Genomic DNA, 23,109 nt, shown 5'->3' with positions numbered 1-23,109 from the left:
CCAAAGCGATCCAATACCCAATCCATCTCAATCCGCATCCAGATATAAATATCAACATCCTCCCAACTCTATCGTTCGACCCTGAGTAGACATCTCACTTACGCATCTTGTTCGCGTTGTATCACTCTCGAGTCGTTACTAATCTTTCATCAAATTGATTTATTTCATTGATGGTTGTCAGTCGGTACGACGCTTCATGAATGCATTTTGATGTACGTGAACATAAATAAGAAGACCACCCCTGAAATTTGGCACTGGGGTTGGGAATTTTCTGCTTGGTATTAAGATTGGGAGGTTTGGGTTGGAAGGATGTGAGGGTTATGGACGCTTGAGTTTATGAGGTGGTTTGGGATACTGTGGATTTTATGGAGGGCAGGGGAGGGTTTATTGCGAGTTCTGTGGTGGAGGTTGTGGATTTTTCTACAAATTTATTTATAGCTTGCGAGGATACTCTTGGGCTGGGGTGGATGATGGATTTGGTATATAAATGAAGGAAAAGGGAGGAGAGAGCGGAGAGTCAGGACTTCAAATATTTTGATGACGGGTTGATGAATTTTTGATATTGAGGGTAGAGATATGAGAGCGATGGTTTGGAGAATTGAGGACAGAAATCAAGTGCAGTATTGGTTGGGGGTTGTCAAAAAACAAACGGGTCGGAATTATGAACTTAATTGGGTTTGTAAATCAATCACGAATTGAAGCATAAAAATTGAGAATAGTCAATGAAATTTTAGCTTCTATTTGCCATATGGGTTTTTACAAAATGTATTTATCATAAGAGTTGAAAGCAAGAAGTGATTGTAAATACCTAGGTACTTTTCAAAAGTCCTCGAATTCAGCCTGGCATTTCGGCTACGTAGAGGGGAGGGTTTAGACGAATCTAACAAGTCAAGAGAACAGGCCGGTGTGGTACTATGTTTTTGCTACCTTGGTACTTGGCCCTTTGAAAATAGAAATAATTTCACCAGCTTGTGAAGGAAACCACAGTCCTGAAACATAAACATGTTGGGGAAACCGAGTGAGATCCTAACAGTGTACGGAGAGTCGTTCAGAAAGTAAGGGATGTGCTATGGCGCTTCATAGATAAAGGTCGTCGTCATCTCGCATCGCACAACTGATCGTCTAAGAGTGTCTGATTTCAATTAACTCACCTATCACTCGTTGCAGAAATTGGTGATGAGATCATCCAAACAAACGAAAAGTGTGAGTTGGAATCGAACAATGTTCGAGTCAAGGATGCATACAAAACACTCGAGTAAGTTATACTTATTGTTGACAACAAGATGTCGTACTAGCAAGCCGATCAATTCAGCTCGAGACTTCATCCAAAGAAAAAAGCAATATTGATACTAGATATTACAGACCGCTTTGAACTTCGGACCGGACTTCCCCAATGAATCAACAACACAACACATGCAATTCGTTGAGCTTGCACTTCTCAACAAATGGCCGAGGCTTCCAAGGTTGTTCCATTCTTTTTCTTTAGGGTTGCCCGAATGGTGTTTAGTAGGCTTTATATAGCAGAAGACCCTCCTCTGTAGGAAAGAAATAAGGTTGTGAACTTGTTCAGTGTACACTATATATACAACGATTGACAGGTGGACCACCAGTGGACATTTGTACTGTTTGTGATTACTACTGTATCTGTATCGGGAAGGCTGGGCCCGAGTATGATTGATAGAGAAGAGAAGTCTAAAACAGAATGCATCTTGGAAGCATTCATTCACGACCAAGACTTTCTGCTGACCACGATTCATTCATTATCTTGGAGTACTCGAGTAGAGAATGTGATGATCAACAATGAAAATTTTGCCAATCGAAATAGCACAGTACAAACAATAGAGTGGTTTCCTTACAGTAATTTGTATATAATTTCCTACTAAGTTAGGTAAACTCGTTCTTTTATTGCTTTCTTCACCTTCACTCCAAATACGTTTTCAGCATTATCAACAAATTCCCACTTACCCCTGCATCTTATCGGGCCCCGATACCGAGCACCACTCCAAAAATTAGGGTCCACCTGGTCTTTCATTAGCTTCCTATCTTTCGCGAGCACTTGCGGCGGATCAGCTAAGCTCTCCTTTCAACAAACACACATATCTCTTCTCCCTCCCTCTCCTTCCCTTTCCCTTTCCCTTTCCCTTTCCCTTCCTTCCATTCACCAAGTCTTCCTTACTTAGCTACTTTCCAACAACAACCCTCAATCTCACCACCCTTTCCTTTGCGAAGAAGCAACCTATTCCCTTGGTCAGGGCCCCAGTACAAACACCATCTACCTTATCATGTCCGCTGTCACCGCCAAAATGCCCATCGTCGGCAAACCAGCCGTTCCAGAGAAGAAACCCGTCAAGTTCTCCAACTTGCTTTTGGGTGCCAGTTTGAACTTGTTCGAGGTTACCACTTTGGGTCAACCGTTGGAGGTTACAAAGACTACCATGGCTGCTAATAGAGGGGATACTTTTGCAGGTGCTCTGGGTAGAATTTGGAGTAGAGGTGGTGTTCTTGGATGTACGTATCTCCTTCCTTTGACGATTCTCTTGATTTCCATGTCGATCCTATTCCATGATATGATTTATGCATTCTCCTTAATATTCCCCATCTGCAAGAATAACAGCTAATGATAACCCCACTACAGTCTACCAAGGACTCATTCCATGGGCATGGATCGAAGCTTCCACCAAAGGTGCCGTTCTTCTCTTCGTCGCCTCTGAAGCCGAATGGTACGCTCGTTCTTTCGGTGCTGGTGATTTCACCGCCGGTATTAGTGGAGGTGTAATTGGTGGTGTTGCTCAAGCATATGCTACCATGGGATTCTGCACCTGCATGAAGACTGTCGAAATCACCAAGACCAACATGGCAAAAGCTGGTGTCAAGCCTGACGGTACCATGACCACCTTCATGAACATCTACCGCAAAGAAGGTATCAAGGGAATCAACAAAGGAGTCAACGCCGTTGCTATTCGTCAAATGACCAATTGGGGAAGTAGATTCGGATTGAGTCGATTGGCAGAAAGTGGTATTCGAAAGGTTACTGGCAAGGGCGAGAATGGAAAGTTGAATGCTTGGGAGAAGATTTTGGCAAGTGGACTGGGTGGTGGATTGAGTGCTTGGAATCAACCTATCGAAGTTATTCGTGTCGAGATGCAGAGTAAGACGGTGGATCCTAACCGACCTGCCAAGATGACAGTTGGCAATACCCTCAAGTACATTTATAGTCAGAATGGAGTTTCGGGCTTGTATCGTGGCGTTGTTCCTAGAATTGGGTTGGGCGTTTGGCAAACTATTTGTATGGTTGCTATGGGTGATATGTAAGTTCTCTCCCCTTCCAACATCCCTTCACTACTTCTCAATATCTTTCCAAGCAAAACAAATACTAACACAAAATCAACAGGGCAAAAGCTTATGTCGAGAAATTGACGGGTGAAAAGGTCACCGCTAAGCATTAAGGCGTTTTGGGGATACCTTGCTTGCATGCATACACACATATCTGGCATTGGTTTGGTTCTTCTGATTCTTGCATGGAAGCTTGCTACGATCTTCTCAGAATAAGAGTAGAGGAAATGAGTTTAATGATCTGATATACGATGAGTGCGATTGCCACTGCAATGCGAATTAATAGACTATTTTCGGGTGGTAGATGGATGATATGATGGCGAGTGTCTACATGCGCAGACGAAGTTAATTGAAATAAGGGTTTTCAATATGCATTTATGTCTTTATATGTCTGTTGATTGTATTAATGATTGTTCTTGTCGTCGTGCTTGTGTTCTTTTAGCCTTTCGCCTCTTTGCATTTGGATTCCTTGTTGATGAGGTCATAGTGACTTTCGGGTCTTGAATATATGAACTACCTACTAGACAGATAGGTGACTTCCTGATACTCTTTTTTAAGATTGGATGTGTTTTATCTCGAAGTTGTTTGGATGGGATGGGGTGGGTGGTTAGCTAGGACTAGGAGTGGGATTGGGAATGGAAATGGGGAGAAGATGCTAGTGTGAGGACAGGGTTGAAGATGCATCTATGTAAATGTATATGTAAGAGGAATGATGGGTGATAAGGGCCCAAGATAAGAGATACGAGATGGAAAGAAAGGAGAGTTTAAGAATTTTCCTGTGGATTGTTTGTTTGTTTTCTTCTAGACTCGGGGAGGGATTGAGGATGAGGGGAGTGTAAAACTGTGTGTTTCTCGGTTTTGAAGGAGGACGGGGAAGAGGGGAAGAGGGGAAGTTGAGTGAGGGAGATGCTAGATACTAGATTATGAATGCTGCATAGAAGATATGAATTGGAGAGTAGTAATGGAATAAGAGTGTTATGTCTTGTGTGGATTTGGATTATTGAGATTTGGTGAGTTGTGTGTTTTTAATGGGGTTTCTGTAAGGATGGGGGACTGGGGATTGGAGATTGAGAAATTGGGAGATCTATGTAGATTCTAGAGGAGTCAGAGAGAGAGAGAGAGAGATTGTGGGTGTTTGGTTGGTTTGAGCTTTGAGGTATGATGGGTTGGATGGGATGAGTTAATGGGATGGGTTAATGGAATGGGATGTTGAGCCTTGGGGTTGGAAATGGATGGATGATGGATGATAAATGATAAATGATGGGAGAATATGTCAGCGGAGGATAGGTGTTGTGATGTGAATCTTGAATCTTGACAGCATTAAGTTGGCAAAGTTGAAGGGCATTTTCTCGAGTATGATATGGTATGATATAGGGGGTTTGCTTTTGGGAGGAGGGGTAAAAATTGGAATGTATGTGTTTTGTATGTTGGGATTGTATTTGTGTTCTGGATGAGTGGTGAGTAGTGAGAGATGGAATATGGGAAAGCTCATAATGTTTCCTGTGTTACTGGTAGGTATATCGGTCATGAATGCATGATATATCTTTGGATCAAATCATTACTCGCTTCATCTAAGTATCTCTGAAGACACTGGAGGTGGAAATGCGCATGCTCTTATGAATATTTTTCTTATAGTATTTATTAAATGAAGACTATGAAGTATGACTGCGCAATCAGCTTGATTAACTGAAGTACGTAACTAGTCGGTATACATGCAATCGTCAAAAAGCATTTTAATTTTCTATATAACCCTACAAAAGGAAAAGTGTTTACGTCAAAGAATTTAAAGCAAATTTCATTACAAATAGTTTGTCCTGTTTGATCTAGATAGGGTACTTAGGAGTTTGCCCACTCCCCTAGCTAAACGAACCGTACAAATAGCCGATGAGGCGAAGTAGGGGATTGTTGGTAAGATACAGAAGCGTAAATGTCTCTAATGTTAATTTTCATGTCGATAGAGCTTTTATATTATTACAGAATCTCATCAACCAACAGGATGTTTGTGTATTGGATGAAATAAACAAACGGAATCTGATAGGTATTTGCGGAAATGCATCAATGCTTTTCGTATTTCCTTTATTAAAAATATCCTGCGATACAAGAACCAAATACTATTCCTGATTGTAATTGACAACAATGCTAAGATTCGATAACCAATGGGATTGTTGGTGTCATGAAAGACAATAGTTATAAGTTATAAGGATTTTTAGAGTATACGAGTAAAGTGTGTTGTGAAAGAGTTGTCTTCCATAATCAAGAGTAAGGGAAAACGTGATTGGAAGAATAAGAATCGTCTGCCCGAGCTAGAGGAAGATCTTGCAGACGGCGAGACGTAGGTGAAAGTGTAAGAGTATAGAACCTAAGGTGCTGGAGCTAATCAGCAAAATGATGCGGATGAGAAATGCCCACAAGCCTGCAGTGTCTTGGTATTGGAGGCCTGTAGAACACAGATTGCTAATAAGGAGAGTGAGCAGAAATTGTGGAAAGCTTCAGTGATGAAGATGTATTGAGAGGAGAGAAAAATGCTATACAATTCAATGTTATACTACGAGTAGAGTTGGTAAACAGATCTTTGTTCGAGGCAAGCTCAGACTGGCTTCGATATCTCTTGCTACACAGGAGAACGAATATTAATCTTCATTAAGTTTTCATAATTAGGTTATTGACATTAGGCACAAACATCATGGTGGACTTTAACCGCTGACTATGTGTCCTCTGCTCATTGGTAATGTTACAGTTACACAATATAGGTCATTGAATTATCAAGTCACTACCTTTCACATTTTCTCCTGGATTCAGTATAGCATCGACGAACACGTTTCTATCAGATAAAATCACCTACTGCTTCTCATTTGCCCGACCTTAGATCTATAGTGTAGCTATGGGAGTCGACGGTGGTTTTGATATATATCCTCGTCTATCTACAGGCATCGTAGACAGACACAACTGGGGACGATTTATCGATTTCGTCAAAGAGCGTTACAAAGATGACACTCAGGTCGAGGTAGAGCCAAATTACATCATCTCCAAAGCAGGGGAACACCCCCAACTTCCATTCGAGGGCCACAAATTTCTGCATTTTAGCTCAAAGGTATCGGGGTCTATCGCAGCAGATACGGATGTAGAGAGCTATATCGACACTGTGACACGTATGGCACAGGCAAACTTCGGTTCTCGTACCTGGTAATGGCACGAGGGTGCCGATTAGTCTGGCGTCTACAACTGGACTGAAGTCCAAGAATCAATCAGGTCTTATGAGCAGGTCGGTGGTGCCTCCCCGATGTCGTGTCTGTACTTGATAAACAATCTTTGACACCTGAGTTGTAGCGAGATGAACCTGAGACTCCGTACAGCATTTCCCAATTCCTTAGTGGCACCGATACTATCGTAGAGCTGGGCATTGCGCCTTTTGAGATTAAGCAGATCCTCGGAAAAGGTAAAGGTCTCGTTGCCCGTTTCAACATATCTAAGGGCACTCGAATCATTTGTGAGAAGCCGCTTCTTAAAGGTAGGCAGGCCTATGCCTCGTGATGAGCTAGAGGGATTTCTAGCGACAAAGTTGAATGCCATATCCAGAGAGTCACAGCGACAGTTCCTGTCTCTTCATAACAACTTCCGGGGGAAGAACCCATTTAGCGGCATCTTCAAGACGAATGCTTTGCCATACGGCTCTGGGTCGCCCATAGGTAGCGTCTATCCAACATTGTGCTTAATAAACCACAGTTGCATGCCAAACGCTCACAATAGCTGGAAGAGCGCCAAGGAGCACGAAACTATTCATGCAATCCGATCGATCGAGAGAGGAGCTGAGATCACAATACCGTACGATCGTGGCGATGTGTCAAGCCAATGGCAGGCATTTCTTGAAGAAAGCTTTGGTTTCTCCTGCACTTGTAGTTGTTGCACACTACCCCCTTTCTTACTTCAAGCTAGCGACAATCGGCGCACACAGATATCAAGAATCTTGATGACGCTATTGGAGATCCGTTCCGCATGAAGCGCAACCCACAAGAGAGCTTGAGGGACTGCTACTCGCTGATTCAAGTCCTCGACCAAGAGTTCGATGGGTGCGCACTACTTGCTAGTCTCTACTACGACGTCTTCCAGACCAGCATTGCGCATAGGGATCAGGCACGCGTGAGTATATTTGCAGAGAGAGCCTATAAAGCTAGGGTGATTTGTGAAGGCGAGGATCGCCCCGAAACGCGCTGAGAGTGAAATCTCTTGCGTTGAAACCAGCCGCTCATAGTGGCTTTGAAGTATATTCTAGGAAGTGGAAAAGCGCGAGGCATTCGATACCGAAGGGTCTAGATACGGTCGAGTTTGACGAGTATTTGTTCAGACAGAAGAATTAAGCAATGTGCCTTTCGTATTGGTGTTATTCTGAAGGTGTACGGACCTGTAATGAAGTATACAATGGTATTCAGGCTACCGTCTGATCTTTTTTCTCCTCAAGACCAAAATGATCGTTTTGCAAGTCATACTAGCACGACATGCGATTTCCAATTGTCGATGCAAAGCTGAGGCGGGTTGAAAACACTTGTGCTCGCCATCGTTGTGCCTTCATTATGTCTCTTGGGAAGTGTTTGGGAGTGGTGATAGCATATTAGTATTGTATTAAAGCTTGAATGTCTATAGGATTGATCTGTAGTCAATCCTATCACGTGTTCGAGAGGTAGTGAAAACTTAATGGTGTTGTTGTATATCAAAGGGGTATCTTATTTTAGTACAAAAGGATACCCTAGGTAAATTCAAAAGGTAGGTAGCAACGATGCAATAAATAAACTGCGAAACGAGAAGTAGACTTCATATCTCTTGTCTACCTGGCGAAATTCTCATTCATTATGGGGATTATTTCACTTCTCTTCCCAATCACAAACGAGATCGTCTCCCAGCACTATCAAAATCAACAGCAAAAATCGTAAAAAAGAACATACAACAGTAGGGATTCGCTGGTGGTCACCCACCCAACTACTAATCTACCGATCTGAGGCTTGTGTATGGCAGAGCGGACGGGATGCCCAATTCTCCTCAGTCTATGGTCGTATGTGACAGGAACCGCTTCAACTAAAACTATAAACCATTTGTTTTAAAGTCACCGTTTCGAATCCAGACCCCCACGCCCAAGCAACAAGCGAAATGAATGACCAACGAATACTGCTCACTGAAACATAGTTCGATTGAAGGATACAATCCCAATAAACCGTGATTGCATCCAAATCAATATTGGTTTTCATTACATACAGGATATGATATGAAAACAGTTGAAAGCGTGGGTTGACGAACAATAGCTCTACGATATGAGACCACTTTTGAGCCAAGACTCGTTGGCCGACGGGCAATGCGTGCTTGTTTGAATGTGTGCCCCGTAAATTTATGCAAGTGGATAAGAAAAGTTGGGGGTGGGTGTTCTTATCGGGTTGGGGGAAATGGTTTTCGAAACAACAGACTGAGGATGGTTAAATAGTAGAAGTACTGAAAAATGAGAGATCACTTGAGTGTTTCGAAGAGCAAGCATACAACTCACAGGCAAATGTGACAGTCTGGTGTAGTGCATTGTACCTCCTTCCCACAGTTGGAATCGCATTTCACCTCCAGATATCTTGTATGGCATTGCCAATAGCTAGTCCAATAGTGTTGACTTATCGCGCCATGTCATGAGCAATGAGTATATGCCTAGTGGGTCCAAACAAGTGAATCTCTTTTCAATGTTACCAATTCCTTTGATACTCAATATCTCAGATATCCCATTCCCAAAGGAAGATTTACCCATGATCCTTTTTCCCTAGGCTGGTTATTATATTGGTAATGTTCCCTAGATCTTTAGGGCCATTCTGCCATATTGCCACGATTCTTCATGTTGAATACATCCCACTTGTTCAAAGCATACATAATCATATGAAATCGGGAAAGCTGTTTACTTATGATAGCAGCTGCTTGCGACCAAACTAGCGTCGTTCTTTCATATGTGCTGTACTGAACGTTCCATGGATACAAGGATGGATGAAGAACTGCTTAGTTACCTCGCCTTCAATGGCTTTCATACCACCAGTCTAATTCAAAAGATCATTCCATTGTCCAAGACTTCTACATCCACGCTGTAGGAGGCTTACTCAAGCCATATCCAATTTCCTTTGGGCTCAGATGTAGATCTCTACTTCTCTTCTTCAAGAAACTTCTCGCAGTATTCTATTTGGAATACTTACGGAAGAAAACGGCTTCTGCTCATCACCCCAGTCATAGCCTCAGGGTCGAACACTCATTCGTCACCTAATACATGAACGGGGTAGATCTATTTGAGGAGAAATCCTGCAAAGACTCAAGTCTCTAGACATAACATAGCTAGGCCAGACTATAGCGATATATGTTGAGATGGAACTCTATCGCCGAAGCCGAAGGAGTAGAGTAGCGGAACTGCGACTTCACAGTACAATAAGCCAAACAAGTAGATAACAGCCGACAAACAACCGTAATACCATGAGTTCCATCCAGATTGATAATGAATATCTTCATATTGGTGACAATGGGCCGAGAACACTTGATAGAGGCCACTAGACCTTCAACACTTCGGCGATTAGAGGAAAGCTGCGACGAAGAGAAAGAAATGGAAGGGTAATCGCGTCATAAAAGCTTAGAAGCAGCTGAGGACATCCCATTTATTTGAATATTTGAGTTCATTGTAGCCAAGACCTCCTCGGACTATGCCATTCTCTCATTAAAGCGATACTTTCACCCGATAATTCTCCTGCCCCTCAGAGTAAACTCCGAAACGACTAGGACTGATTCTGACCAGCATTGTAAGCACGAGGATGTATTTGACGACACTCGCTACATCGACTGCACGATGATAACACGGGCAACTCCTTTTGGCATCCTTGGCCGTGTGTTCGGATGGGCTTCGTGGGAGGAAATGTGAGGAAATGAACCAGATGGGAAATATTCTGGAACAATGGATACAACGCCATCCAACATTCAACGTCCAGAATATTGGGATAAAAACAAAAGTAATTCCAGTTGGATGTAATCATGAGTGAGATCCCAAGGAGTATCTTAAAGCATATACTCATTATATATCATTACAGAAAATCAATACCTCCTGCCCGCGCGGGGAATGAATCGGTCAATTTGATGTTCTAGAGAGTTATTGTTGCATTCATTATTATTGTTTATCAGAGCCGATAAGGAAACTCTCAGGGTCACCTAGTACCACCAATAGGCCTGGCTCCTAAAGTCGTCCCCCCCTTCCTTCGATGGATCCTCAGAATTTCCAAACTTCGATTACTTCCAATGATTTCTTTAATGGAGGTGCAATTGACTTGCAACTACCTCAACAATTGATCGACCATCCCATTCAACCAGGTCCAAGATCCTACAAGTCGCGCAAGTATCGACCTTGTGATTTTTGTCGAGCCCGTCAAGTAAGATGTTCGATATCTTCCGCCCCGCCCTGTTAATTGTGCATATCTCATGGGAGAAGTTGCACATTCGTCGATCGGCCAAAGAAGAAGAGAAGGCCAAATCTTGCAGCAAGCAATGGTGATCAGAGTAGTGAATCAACAACATCTACTTGTATGTAACAGCACATTACACAATCATGCAAAGGTCGTGTGTATACCATGAGAGAGATTCGCTGACTTATATGTCTGTGAAGCTACTGCTCCTTTGCAACAATATGATGTCTCGGCGGCCCAACTTAGTCCCAGCTTCATCAGCCAATATAGCGAGCATAGCTTCCAAAGTTTGAGCGGACATGATGTCTTGACTGAATCGACTTCGTCTCCAGATCAACAGATCCTCGTCCAAGATGGTTCGCCTATATATAATTTGGATCCTTACTTGAACATGATGCAAAGCACACGAATAAGGCCCCTCGATTTTCAGCATTCTACAAAATCGGCAAGATTTGTTGGGGAAATGGGTGAATCAAATCCATACCTGCTGCGTCATTACCGCTATAATGAAAATGATGAATGCACAATATCAAAGTTAACATACCGGCGAATCAAGAACTCCTCAGCACAAAATAATTTTTCGACCTAGAAAGGAGAACCTCCTGTGGTATTTATGCTAGCAGATGATAGTTTTGCGCAGAAAGGGGAGCCAAGGATAAACGATGATATTCTCCGTAAAGTCGAATCAGATCTAAGGGGCATGTTCACAGACCAAGAAGCCCTTCGTCTTATAGGTCTTTTCTTCCGATTTGTATACCCTTATTTTCCTATTCTATCCAAAAGCCAAGTCTTTCAATCACCAGCAGTACTTTCCCCTGCGATTCTGCATACGTTACCATTTTCTCTGTTGTCGGCAATATACGCTACAGCCCTGCCATTCATGTTGTATGATGATTTCCTCGCTACAACTCTTATACATTCACCTCCGACGTCACATGAACTATTTCGTTTGTCCTGGCTCTTCATTCAACAGGAATTACACATTCCACGACTTGCAACAGTACAAGCGTGTTTATTGTTACTACAGAGAGCTCCCACAAATCGTTATACAACCGATACACCTTGGAAAACAAGTCTTGTGGGATGGACAGTGAGTCTTGCTCAGATTCTGGGTTTGATGAAGGAATGTAGTGATTGGAGTAGTATACCAGTCTGGGAAATGAATTTGAGAAAAAGACTATGGTATGGAGTTTATGCTATGGATAAGTGGGCATCTCTGGGAGCAGGAATGCCAAGTCACATACACGCTGATGATTTCGACGTCCTTCCGCTTGAAGACAACGATCTTGAACCATCAACCCCCGATCCCAATCAGCCCATCACAGAATCAGAACCCGATTCAGAACACTTTCGGCTACTGACCGAGCTGACCGCTATTCTCAGCGACATTGTCGATTCCTATTATACGTTGCGAGCAACACAACGCACATCGAAAGATTTTTCACTATCCCTCGAACTAGCAAGACCACTTCGCACACGGCTCAAGGCTTGGAACGATTCATTACCTCCTTCTATGTCTCTCCATCAAACAGAGCATTTAGATTCCCACGGTCTAGCGCAATTAAGTGGAAACCCATCACTTTCACTCGCCTATATTATCGCAACTATGACATTATTTCAAGCTCTTCTCCGACCTCTCGAAAACTTAACAAGCGTAGAGGAGGACGCAACAATAGGTAGTCGTCTAGCTGTGCGAGCCGGGGCGAGAGAATGCGCTAAGGAGGTCGTCGAATTCGTAGAAAATCTTGGGAGGGGAGCTTTAGATGCCTTTTGGCATTCTTGTAAGTTTCCATCACCTTCCTACCTATAATCGCTAATTGAATATCAGGGTCTCGTGCGAACTTTGCAATAGCATCATCGTTTCTCATGCAACTACTCGTCACATCCGAAAACGAAACCGAATCAGCAGAGATCCACGAGCTTGTGACTCGTTGGAGATGGGCTATGAGAATTGGTAGTGGTAATGCTGGTAATGGAATTATGAGTTTGGGCTTGCTGAGATTGGATGGGTTGCTATTGAAGAATGGTAGCGCCGAGGCGGGTGTATGAATTCTGGAGACTGGCCAGGATAATTTAATGTGGCTGTTTTGAGGAAATTTTGGACCGGATCTATCTCATACATATCATAATATCCGAGAATGTCATAGATTGTACTGATATACTCGGAAATAACACGAGGGTTTTCATGGTAGTAATTCGCTTGGTGTTTCGGGAGTTGAGGAGGAAACAGACGGAAAAATGAAAAGAGGCGAAGAGAAATTGGAAAGGGGAGAAGCTACGGTTCAAATATAGGCGCAGTGGTACACAAGGGAAAGTGTCTTGCAGTCGTGACCAAAGGACCAGGGGGATAAATAAAATCCTCGTTTGTTCCTGAGATGGTGGGATTACTAAAACAAGTACCAGAATGAAATACCACAACTTTATATCTGCCACCAAGTACAGATCTCTCATCTCTCAATCCTCAGGCCATTTACTCTTTCCTATCTTTCTTCTTCTCATGACCATTCTCTCCTTTCCCATCTCTTTCCTCTTCTTCCTTCTCCCTCTTTCTCTTTTGAATAGCTTCAGGAGGACTATCTTCAATCAAATCACTCTTATCATTCAAACCCGTCCATTTAGGTAATCCATCAGGAATATCTACTAGACGTCTTGAATAGAACATATGACATCTACACCACAATCATCAATTAGCAATTGCTTCATTTCATCCTCGCCAAATTTTCCCTTCCAAAATAGAAAGACCATAACAACGTTTTGAGGCCGAGGGATAAATAATCAAAAGAGAAAACTAACGTAGGATTAAACTTCTCTTTCTCCTCTGGATTCTTGAATTTAATCAAGCTCGGGAAAAGCAATATCATATTTCTTCCCTCGTCCATGATGGGCGTACGACAGTATGCACAGCTTACTTTGCAGGGAAGCTTGTGACGGGTAGTTTTCTCTTCAGATTCGTACCTAGTTGGGGTGTTAATTGGTGGATAGAATCATCGAGTAAAGATAATGGAGAGGTTTTGAGCAAGGGAAAAGAAAAGAAAAGAGAGCAATTGGAGGAATTGAGAGATTCATGTACTCACCAACCTAGATCATGATGCCCATGAGTGAAATTGATATCTTCTTTATGGAAAATCGCAGCCCATTGAAATGGTGCTCCTGTCGATTCATTGAATTAGCATTTTTCTCATTTTCATCCCCCTCCCAGCCTATCTCATGACCACCATCCTCTCACACCTCTCACACCTCTCCTTATCTCTTCATCTCCCTCCCCCAAGCCAAAACCTAACCCCCCCAAAAACTCACCATGCAAAACCTGACAAGTCGTACAATGACAAAACTTCGCACTCAAAGGCCTCTCCCTACTCAACTGATACTTGACCCGTCCACAATGACAACCGCCCTCATACAGCACTTTAAAATTGTCATCGTTTTCATGCACTTTATACGGGACTCTGAATTTCCACTCATTGTGGTCGCCTTCGATATCCTCGTCTTTGTGGCCTTGAGATCGGGCTTCATTTATGGCGTTGGAGGTGGACTTGTCTGAGGAAGGGGACATCTTGAGGGTGTGGTAGGATTGAGAGTGAGGGTGAGAGTGAGTGTAGGATGGGTGTTGATGGGGATAAGAGGAAGATACGGGGCGTGATTGGAATGAGAATGGGAATGCAAGGTAGATGGAAGATGATTGAGAAAGAAGAAGATTGTTGACGTTGATTCTACGTCTTAAAAGCATCTAATTGTTGACAAACATTTAATAGTATTATACATGGAAAGAACAGCAAAAGCAAAGAAGCAAAATAGCACCAACCCATTTTAGGGATATTTAAAATGATATTTACTGTCTCATTAACCTTTCGAATTCCTTGCTAGGTACATACCTACTACATACAAGTTGCCTAGTAGCTATGATTTCTTCTTCATATTCATATCGTCATTTGTTGCATCTATGATGGAAACACTTTTTATACTGCGGGGAATGTACCTGAATAGTGGGGCAACGTGTAAAGGACCACCAGCCAACCGAGCTAGGCTTGTACATCATGACGTGCGCTACTTTAGGTAGTCCTCGCAGAACTATTCATCACGTGTCCATTCCCAAACCACACAAAATACTAGATCATTGGTGGCACATATCCCATACCCCATATGTCATATCCCATATCTTGAGCTGGTAACCTCTAAGGGGGGTGGAGAGTTAACCTTTCAGCTCCTGGCATTTTAATACTCGACTCACGGTAAAGTATAATAATCTATGTCTTTTTACGTTGTGCGTTGGAACTTCTAGCCTAGAATGTCGATGAAGCTAATCAACGGCCCCCATGAGTTCCCGGTCCCGATGAAACTATCTGTTGACTAGTCTTTGGATCGAAACCCAGAACATTGACGAGATAATCAAGCCTGAATATCAATTAGTGTCGGTAACTGTAATGTCGTGACGACCGATTAAGAGCTAGAGAAAAAGCTTACCTTGCTTCTGACCCAAGCTTTTCTTTCAAATCTTTGAAGTTCTGTAAACATTCCTCCCATTTAACGGCACGCTTCTGGGGAGAAATTGATTTAATAACCATGTGAAATAATCCAGTTACGGGTCTATGATCAGACACTCGAACTTCATGTCGACGGTAATCGAGCTGCTCCACACGATTGTGTCCACGGTAAAGTAATCGATCACACCAAGCGGGTGCTCTTTTCTTCTCGCTCGTGTCATAATTGTCAGTTCCTACATCGTATTTATAGGTCGGTGCGAAAGTGATGGGTAGTTCGTGAAAAGCGCGTAATCGAAACCAAGGATTTTTGCGTTTTGAGGCCAGAAGTTGGTCTCGCTCGAGGAGTTTTGCCAGATTGTTGGCTTTTACTGCATTAACCACAGTATCTCTGCCCATTGTATCGATACGGTAGTTCAAATCACCATTCAAAATGCAGATTTCATGATCAAGGATCATTGTACCATCACCGCCACCCACAAAACTATCTATACGGACACTGTGATCGCGTTCTGCAGGCAGAACCTGGCTCTCGAGGATCGTGCTTATGTCTGTGTTTCTATCTTTCGTTTGTGTTTGTCCAGCAGCAAGATGACAATTGATAAAGCACATCGATGTATCATCCAGCATAAATCGAAGAATCAATGCGCCCTAGTGTACGTCAGGAAACTCATATCACTAGCAGGAAATTTTGCGAACTCTTACCTTGTTCCCATGGAGTCCACCCATACCCCTCTTGATTTCAGCGGCATTGATATTCTTAATCCGTGGTAGAAGTGGAGATCGAACAAATACGCATGTGAATAGACCAACTAGATTTGCGGTGTGAAGCAAGTGGTATATTTCGCCCTGAACATAATCATCCAAGCATCGGGTAAGAAAGTCTCGCCAATTTCGATATTGGTGGCTCATGTGTTCATGATCAGAATCCTTCTCCTTCTTCTTCGACTTGAAAAAACTTTCTACCCACCAGTTAGAAGTGTTTGTAGAAGTTAGCAGCGTACTTACTAGCGGTAGTCTTTTTGTCTTCTAGATCAACCAATTCCTGGAATCCGAAGACTAATATATCTGGTCGATCGCTGTCTTGAAGAAGTTGGGGCAAGAACCTCGAATCCTGATCAGATTGCTGAAGATGATATGGAGTAGATGCGCCCGCGTTCCAAGTCATAACTAAAGTCTTGATTGGGGTAAGTTTGCAGAAATCTGCTTCTTGAGATTGCATCTGTTGCTCCATCCAATCATCCTGAAGCAGACCATCCCATGCTCGTACCATATTGTCCTGGCCCAAGGAAATGACATGTTCCCGATCAAGCATCCAAAAGCTGCTACGGTCAACAAATAGACCGATAAGTGGATCATGATGAGCACGCCAGTCCTTCCTTACGACCCATGGAGTATGAGTAGTATCGTATACAAATACCATACCCGTACTGAAGCCAGCCCAAAGATTACTACCTACACCCACAAGAGATGTGATTTTATAAACGCTGATATTTACTACTCCTAGGCATGCATAATCATGTCGAGAATATATGCTTACTTTTCCATCAACATGACCAAAGTATATCCGGTCAGGCTGGGAACTTATGACAGCACCCGATGTTATTTCACCTGCATCTGGTTGATGAATGGGGCGTTGTAAAACCTGAAACTGAGAGCTTCCATCTAGTGTGGGGATGAAAATCCGTATATCTTTGCCTGCTGCGTGCCACAATTCACCATCAACAACCAGCGAAAATGTATGACCCTTCGGAAGTCGATAGCTCTGGGATGGGTTGTTGGTCAAATTAGGTTCACCAGTGTCGTCTGAAGCCCACAAATGCAATGATCCACCATCATCAAGTGTCCACAATTCGTTTAAATGTCGATAAATTTTAATTATTTCACGACGAGTATGGGCGTTGGACTTGCTCGCAACAATGCTTCCGCTTGAAATGTCAACCTCAACCAAATCTCCAATATTGTTACCTAACCATAGCTTTGTGCCCTCGTTTTGTATTTCCGCTGCTGGCTTGAAAGCTACAGAGACGACTTTAATTCCCTCGGTTTGGGCTAAGCTCATAACTACACCTCCGTCTAGTAGACTCCAAACCCTAGTTACGTGACCAGTGGTGCATACGTATTCTCCGCAAACGTCTAAAATGCGAGTATCATACTTTGTTGATATTTCGTATGCTCCTTTAGTAAAATATGGAGGTCTACGGTTTGAATGAGAGGTATCCGGATATTCGCCTGCCTTGAAAGATAGGCCTTCCCTGATGACTGGAGTGGAGGGCACATCACTCGAAGGACGATGGTCGGTTCTAGTTGACACAGACGCTACTGGAGTTCTGAACTCAGCCGGCGTTCTATCGCTAGTCCTATCAACCGTCATGGATCTACCATGAGATCTAGGCGGAGTCTGTAATTGGGCCGTAGGGTTTGAAAGAACTCTTTTTGGAGGGGTCGCGAAATTTGGTCCATTGTCGACCGGCATAGCATTAGTCACTGGCGGTCTTGATCTATCAACGGAAGGCCGAGGAGGTGGTGGCATTGGCCGGCTAGGTAACGCAGGCCTTCGGTCTCCTCCCGTATATTGCGGGGATATTATAGCTCGACCTAGACCATTGGTGTCCTGGTCTCTCTGTCTCCTTGAAACGGAATGATGTCTAAGGGAAGGCTCGAAATATCTAGATGAAGGAGTATAGGAGACCGGCCGTGGCCTATTTCGCGGTACTGGTGGCGCTACGGGATAGTCGTTTTCGATACTTCCTCCACTACTTGGAGGGGTACTAAATGGAGATGTCTTTTCTATAGGTATCTGAACGGATATAGGTGCTAAATTCACACTTTCTGCGCTTGAACTGAACCCTACCGGTTTACTTGATATCTTAGGTTTGTCGGCGCGATTGATCGGCGGAGGTCCAACCTTAAATGAAGAATTCCTTCTCACCTCGCCTGATCGTCTAGGAGGAGGTGGCGAGGGCGGAAGTGAAGATGGCGAGTTTTTGGTTTCCGCCATAGGTGTATTCGACCGACTAGGAATTTTGAAATGGCCCTGGGAGGAACTATTGAATGAGGCCGAAAAAGGTGCATCTGTTGATAAATACGCAGAAGTGCTTGCCAATGAAAGATTCAGATTCTTTCTCTGTGGGGGTGATTGAGGTGGCTGAACAGTAACGGCGGGAGGGGCAGTTGATATTGGCCTTGGAGAAGGAGTAATAACTCGAGTAGGTGAGGGAGACAACTTTCGACCGCCATTCGCACGCGGAGGCCGCAGTGTAACATCAGCCGCTTCTGCATCACGACCTCTCGCAGATTGAACTGACTCCGCTAAATGCGTCACTGACTCCGGTCGGTTCGGTATGGTTGGCGCTACTCTGGCGGTATCTCCAAGACCAGCAGTATTCCTCAACCCTTTTGGAGAAACTCCTCTTGTTGCAGTGTTATTGGCCGGCTGGGCATTCGCCATTTGTTCGAAATGGGACCGCAGAGATGAAACTGGTTTCTAGACAAGTTAAATATTAGCAGGCCATTCGTAGAGTTGTATATTATTATATTCTCACTATGGACGAGCCATCTAGGCTCTCTTTCTCTGGCTCCTCCATGATGTATGCAATGTGATTCGCAATACAAGAACAAATGTCGCATGCGATTGAATATAAAAATTCTATCCTCTATTTCATAAGAGGAGCCTCTGGTATTAGAGGACCAATGTCAAGCTCGTCGTCATTGGAAATGGGACGTTTAGCCCGTAAATTGTAGCCTCGCAGGCCAGTACTGTTATGTCTGGAATATCTATGGGATCTTCGACTCCCGTTATCGTAAACATAAAAGGAAAGATACTATTAATAAAGATCGAAAGTAAACAAGTGAATGGATGTATAAGAGAGTGTTGTTGGTTTCCCCGAAAGAAGTAACAAGTAATAGAGAGGGGTCAAATTATGTTGTTGGTGTTATTCTGTGAATAATACTAACTATAGGTACCTGGGTATGTGAGATCAAAGGTTCATTTCCAGTGCGTACTTCGTACATCCCTCATTGTGGCTTCGCGGCAATTTGCAGGGGTCAGGCTGGATTGTTTGAGAGTATTTTTATGTTTCAATGATCCGCAGAGAGATATGAGAGGTGCACAATTATCTGATCTGATCTGATGGGAGGGAGGCGACAAGGCTACCATTTCTATTATCGTACCATTATGATGATGCATATAGAAAGAATTTTATATATTAAACAAAGTTCCCAAATCTCCCCAAAAAACTCTTTTGTCTTATGAAATATTGCAACTTCAATAGCCATTCTTTTGTGAGAGTCTTTCGAAATCCAAACACATCTTCAATATGAACACTGTAAGTCATTTGATTGCCATTGTGGGCGAGAACGAGCCTCCTGCTTACGGATAGCTAACATAATTCAGGTGAAATCATTCTGGTACTGCCCCAAATTCCACTCCTCAGATTCCAGTGCATTGAAAGCGATTCTCGACTAACATGATCTATTCAGGGTTGGATGGGGCTCATTATGTGTCGGTATGTTTGGAGAGGTGGGGAGACGTCCCCAGTGATCGAGTACTGACAAAGGATTCCAGCCGGTGGGACAGCATACTATTTCGCAAAGCAATCGATCAACGCAGATAGAGCTGCGCGATTCGAGGCAGATCAGAAACGCAAGAGGCAGCAGGAAGCCCTAGAATATTCTGGTAAAACAGATGGTTATGCGGGGTCAGGAAGCAATGGCGGGCCAGCAAAATTGGACTCTGCCGGTTCTCCAAGCCAGGAAGTATCGACGTCTGAGCCTGCGCCGACGAGACATGCACCAGCGAGCGAGGGACAGCGTGTAAGGGAAAAGAGCAAATACGAACCGTCGGAACCGTTCAGATCAAAGAAAGGCGATAGGTTCAGTTGAATTGAGTGACTTCATTGTCATTAAATAATGCAAATTTACTCACGACAATTTGATTTGGCGATATTGGAGTTGCTAGGAACTGGGTGTTCCTATGTATGTGTATACGTTAATCTTACAAAACTCTACTCCTATCGAATTCTCGGATTATGTGTGCCCTTTGAAACATGTTGTTCCTTTTATTGTTGTTGCTACGATCGAGTACACAACTTGTTTGCCGTAGACAAGAAAACAGAAATATCAACTACCTACCCTTCTGGTCGATGAATCAACGAGAATCTCAAAATTCATGAGAATCATTAGAATTACAACTATAAAATTAAAAAAATAACAAATGGTAAATAATAATAAATAATAAGGGGGAAGTGATTGGTATGAAGAGCTTGCTGCATCAATTGATGATGAATTTATCGAACGGTAATCAACCAGCATGTTCCCTTAGCACGCTCTAGCGAATCTGGACCTTCCGTCGCGAAGCTTCATTTCAGTTTCATTGAATCATCCCACTTCAACAAGATTATCAAAATCACACCCAAACTCAACCACATCTCAGATCAATTCTCTTCCTTTAGACCCCAATAAGTTCATTCGCGAATGGCAAAGCTCTTACATACATATTGAGTCTGCTTTGAACGACTTTTCAACAATGGCGTCGCATCAGCTTGCCATATCTAAAGCCTCGTTCTCTGCAAGTCTTCTTCGACGCGATCCAACACCAGTCTCTAGGGAAGCCATCGCAGATTTTCATAGCGATCTGAATAACGTCATACTACAATGCTCGTCAATAAATATCCAGGTTTGATCATACACTCTATAGGATGTTGTTATGCGATAACTAAATCGTGCCCGAGGATAGAAATGCAAGCAATGGATATTGGAACATATTGTACAATCTGCAGCAAGATTTACAGCGCTGGGAAAATATTTAACAGTCCTTACGGCATCATTCACCAAATCCTCAAACGGCGAACCTTCAATCAAGCGCAAGCGCATGCATATACTCTACCTTCTTAACGACATCCTCTACCACTGCAAGTACCGAATCAGCGATGCATCTGTTTGTGGCAAGATTCAGCCTGTATTGGTCAATCTACTAGGAAGCACCGCTTCATTCAAAGATTGTCCAAAGCATCAGCAAAAGATTCAGGATCTACTAAACATATGGGAAGAGAGAGGGTATTACTCTAATGAATACATCGGAAAGCTGCGCGAAGCAGTAAAGATTGCTTCAGAAGTCGGTCAATTCACTGAAGAATTGACTGGCTCGGCAGAAAATGGAGAGCAAGGTCTTGCGCCAAAGTTGAACAAGTCGGCACCATTTGTTATGCCAGCAACGCATGGAGACACGTCGATGCCCTGGTTCGATTTACCTGCTGGAAATTTGATGCCGCACATCGTTCCGAACTCCACCAGACCAATAAATCCAGACATGGTCAAACCATTGCAGTTTGTTGCCGGACCCGCGGATGAAAATCTTGTTATTGCTGTGAAAGCTCTCCTGGACGATGTTCAAACAATTTTTGGCGCGGCACCTGGCCAAGACGAAAGGAGTGTGTCTGATATGGACGAACTTGGTCAGCCAATCATCCTAGATGAGATTACTGGCGAGATACTTGACGGAGAGGGTTATTATGGTTGGTCAAGGGTGTTCTGTGAAAGGATGAAGAGACGCCGCAAAGGACTGGATCCATTGGGTGAACGTGGTCAACACAGTCAAAGTGAGAGCTTGAGCCCACAGAGAAAACGGCGCCATAGCGAATCAGAAGACTCGGACAGAAGTTTCGTAGAGAGGAGTCGCCGACAGCGACGCTCATACAGCTCTTCACGCTCACCATCCCCAGGTCACGAGGATCGTTCCAAGTATAATGGCCGTTCCAGGTCACCTTCAAAGGGCATCCGACAAGATTATGGCGCATCGGGCGACAACGAGAGAAGTCATTCTTCGAGCGGCTCTCCCAATCAATCTATTGGGAACGGCAATCCACCAATACCTGAGACTTACAACATGGCCGCAATACCTGCCCAACAGAGTGGTTTCCCCTCAAATCAGACATACACAAACCCATCAATGCCGTACCAGCCGTACCAGCAAGGTTTCAATCAAGGATTTCCTCCGAACATCACTCAACATCAAGGTTCAATGCCGTGGCCACCGCCTCCTCCCCCAGGGCCTCCGCTTTATCCAAACATGCCTTTCAACCCTGTCAATCCACAATGGCCGCCACCACCTCCTCCCATGTCGAATGTTTCTTCAAATTTTCAACAACCCCCCGGTGGTTATCCTACTGGGCCTACGGGTTGGCAACCGCCGGTACAGGGAGGTCAGGGGAGAGGCTACAACAAAGGATGGAACAATTCTTATGGTGGGCAAGGTAGGGGCGGTAGAGGAAATTATAGGGGTAGAGGAGGTTGGTCATGATTCATGAAGTTTTCACACATGATTAGGATCTCATTTTCTGTTCGATGTATTGGGGGGGGGGATTTTTTTGGTTATATGAAGCCCCCACGCATCGTCATCAAAAAGCGGAGTACCCTGCTACCAAAATCATAGCATGTATTTGTTATATCATGAAAGAAAAAATCCCAATTTTGAATTGTCTCCTTTTGCACCGCATCTAACCGGTGAGTGGTCAATGCGCATGATTGTAGCCGAATTGTAAGAATGGAATGCGACAAGTGATATGATAACAGTCAAGTGTGACCTAGACCTAAATCATGTTATTCAGCATTTGATATGTTACCTATTGACAGCTGACGCTTGAGAAACCTGTTTGGTCAAGCCGCAAGATAATGTATACGGGCAGCGGCGATGACCAAGCCAATCTAGGACTTTCGGTCTCACTCCCGGGACAAAGATGTCGGGAGGACAAATGAAACCATAATGCCTTCGTTTTCCCTATCTATCAGCGGGGCGGCAATTGCGTTGAGAGAAAAAATCATGTCAGAAGTTTAAGTCATGGTTTTTC

General features: G+C 43.6%; 7 protein-coding genes across 7 annotated transcripts; 4 read left to right on the top strand and 3 right to left on the bottom strand.

Moving 5' to 3' along the window:
- The first annotated feature begins 2,115 nt into the window (after positions 1-2,115).
- On the top strand, positions 2,116-3,793 carry EAF01_008306 (uncharacterized protein). The gene is made up of 3 exons (XM_038916562.1): positions 2,116-2,508; positions 2,636-3,308; positions 3,392-3,793. The coding sequence occupies exons 1-3, from the start codon at positions 2,283-2,285 to the stop codon at positions 3,444-3,446; spliced, it is 954 nt and encodes a 317-aa protein (XP_038767924.1). The 5' UTR covers positions 2,116-2,282; the 3' UTR covers positions 3,447-3,793.
- Positions 3,794-6,585: 2,792 nt separating this feature from the next.
- Positions 6,586-6,903, bottom strand: EAF01_008305 (uncharacterized protein; the record flags this gene model as incomplete). The annotated part of the gene is made up of 1 exon (XM_038916561.1): positions 6,586-6,903. The coding sequence occupies one exon, from the start codon at positions 6,901-6,903 to the stop codon at positions 6,586-6,588; it is 318 nt and encodes a 105-aa protein (XP_038767923.1).
- Positions 6,904-10,583: 3,680 nt separating this feature from the next.
- EAF01_008304 (uncharacterized protein) lies at positions 10,584-12,833 on the top strand (the record flags this gene model as incomplete). Its single annotated transcript, XM_038916560.1, has 5 exons — positions 10,584-10,751; positions 10,836-10,902; positions 10,985-11,251; positions 11,378-12,565; positions 12,613-12,833. The coding sequence occupies 5 exons, from the start codon at positions 10,584-10,586 to the stop codon at positions 12,831-12,833; spliced, it is 1,911 nt and encodes a 636-aa protein (XP_038767922.1).
- A 421-nt stretch (positions 12,834-13,254) lies between these two features.
- EAF01_008303 (uncharacterized protein) lies at positions 13,255-14,337 on the bottom strand (the record flags this gene model as incomplete). The annotated part of the gene is made up of 4 exons (XM_038916559.1): positions 13,255-13,453; positions 13,578-13,739; positions 13,859-13,934; positions 14,082-14,337. 4 exons carry the CDS (start codon positions 14,335-14,337, stop codon positions 13,255-13,257), a joined length of 693 nt encoding a protein of 230 aa, XP_038767921.1.
- A 748-nt stretch (positions 14,338-15,085) lies between these two features.
- Positions 15,086-18,849, bottom strand: EAF01_008302 (uncharacterized protein; the record flags this gene model as incomplete). Its single annotated transcript, XM_038916558.1, has 5 exons — positions 15,086-15,176; positions 15,246-15,913; positions 15,968-16,224; positions 16,271-18,749; positions 18,808-18,849. The coding sequence occupies 5 exons, from the start codon at positions 18,847-18,849 to the stop codon at positions 15,086-15,088; spliced, it is 3,537 nt and encodes a 1,178-aa protein (XP_038767920.1).
- A 732-nt stretch (positions 18,850-19,581) lies between these two features.
- EAF01_008301 (uncharacterized protein) lies at positions 19,582-20,146 on the top strand (the record flags this gene model as incomplete). The annotated part of the gene is made up of 4 exons (XM_038916557.1): positions 19,582-19,590; positions 19,659-19,672; positions 19,745-19,770; positions 19,830-20,146. 4 exons carry the CDS (start codon positions 19,582-19,584, stop codon positions 20,144-20,146), a joined length of 366 nt encoding a protein of 121 aa, XP_038767919.1.
- Positions 20,147-20,789: 643 nt separating this feature from the next.
- EAF01_008300 (uncharacterized protein) lies at positions 20,790-22,562 on the top strand (the record flags this gene model as incomplete). The annotated part of the gene is made up of 2 exons (XM_038916556.1): positions 20,790-20,939; positions 21,000-22,562. 2 exons carry the CDS (start codon positions 20,790-20,792, stop codon positions 22,560-22,562), a joined length of 1,713 nt encoding a protein of 570 aa, XP_038767918.1.
- Positions 22,563-23,109: the final 547 nt, after the last annotated feature.

Source organism: Botrytis porri (genome assembly GCF_014898465.1).
Source record: "Botrytis porri strain MUCL 3234 chromosome Unknown BPOR_011, whole genome shotgun sequence".
In the NCBI taxonomy this organism is placed as follows: Eukaryota; Fungi; Ascomycota; class Leotiomycetes; order Helotiales; family Sclerotiniaceae; genus Botrytis; species Botrytis porri.
This window is presented reverse-complemented; position numbering and strand designations above follow the sequence as displayed.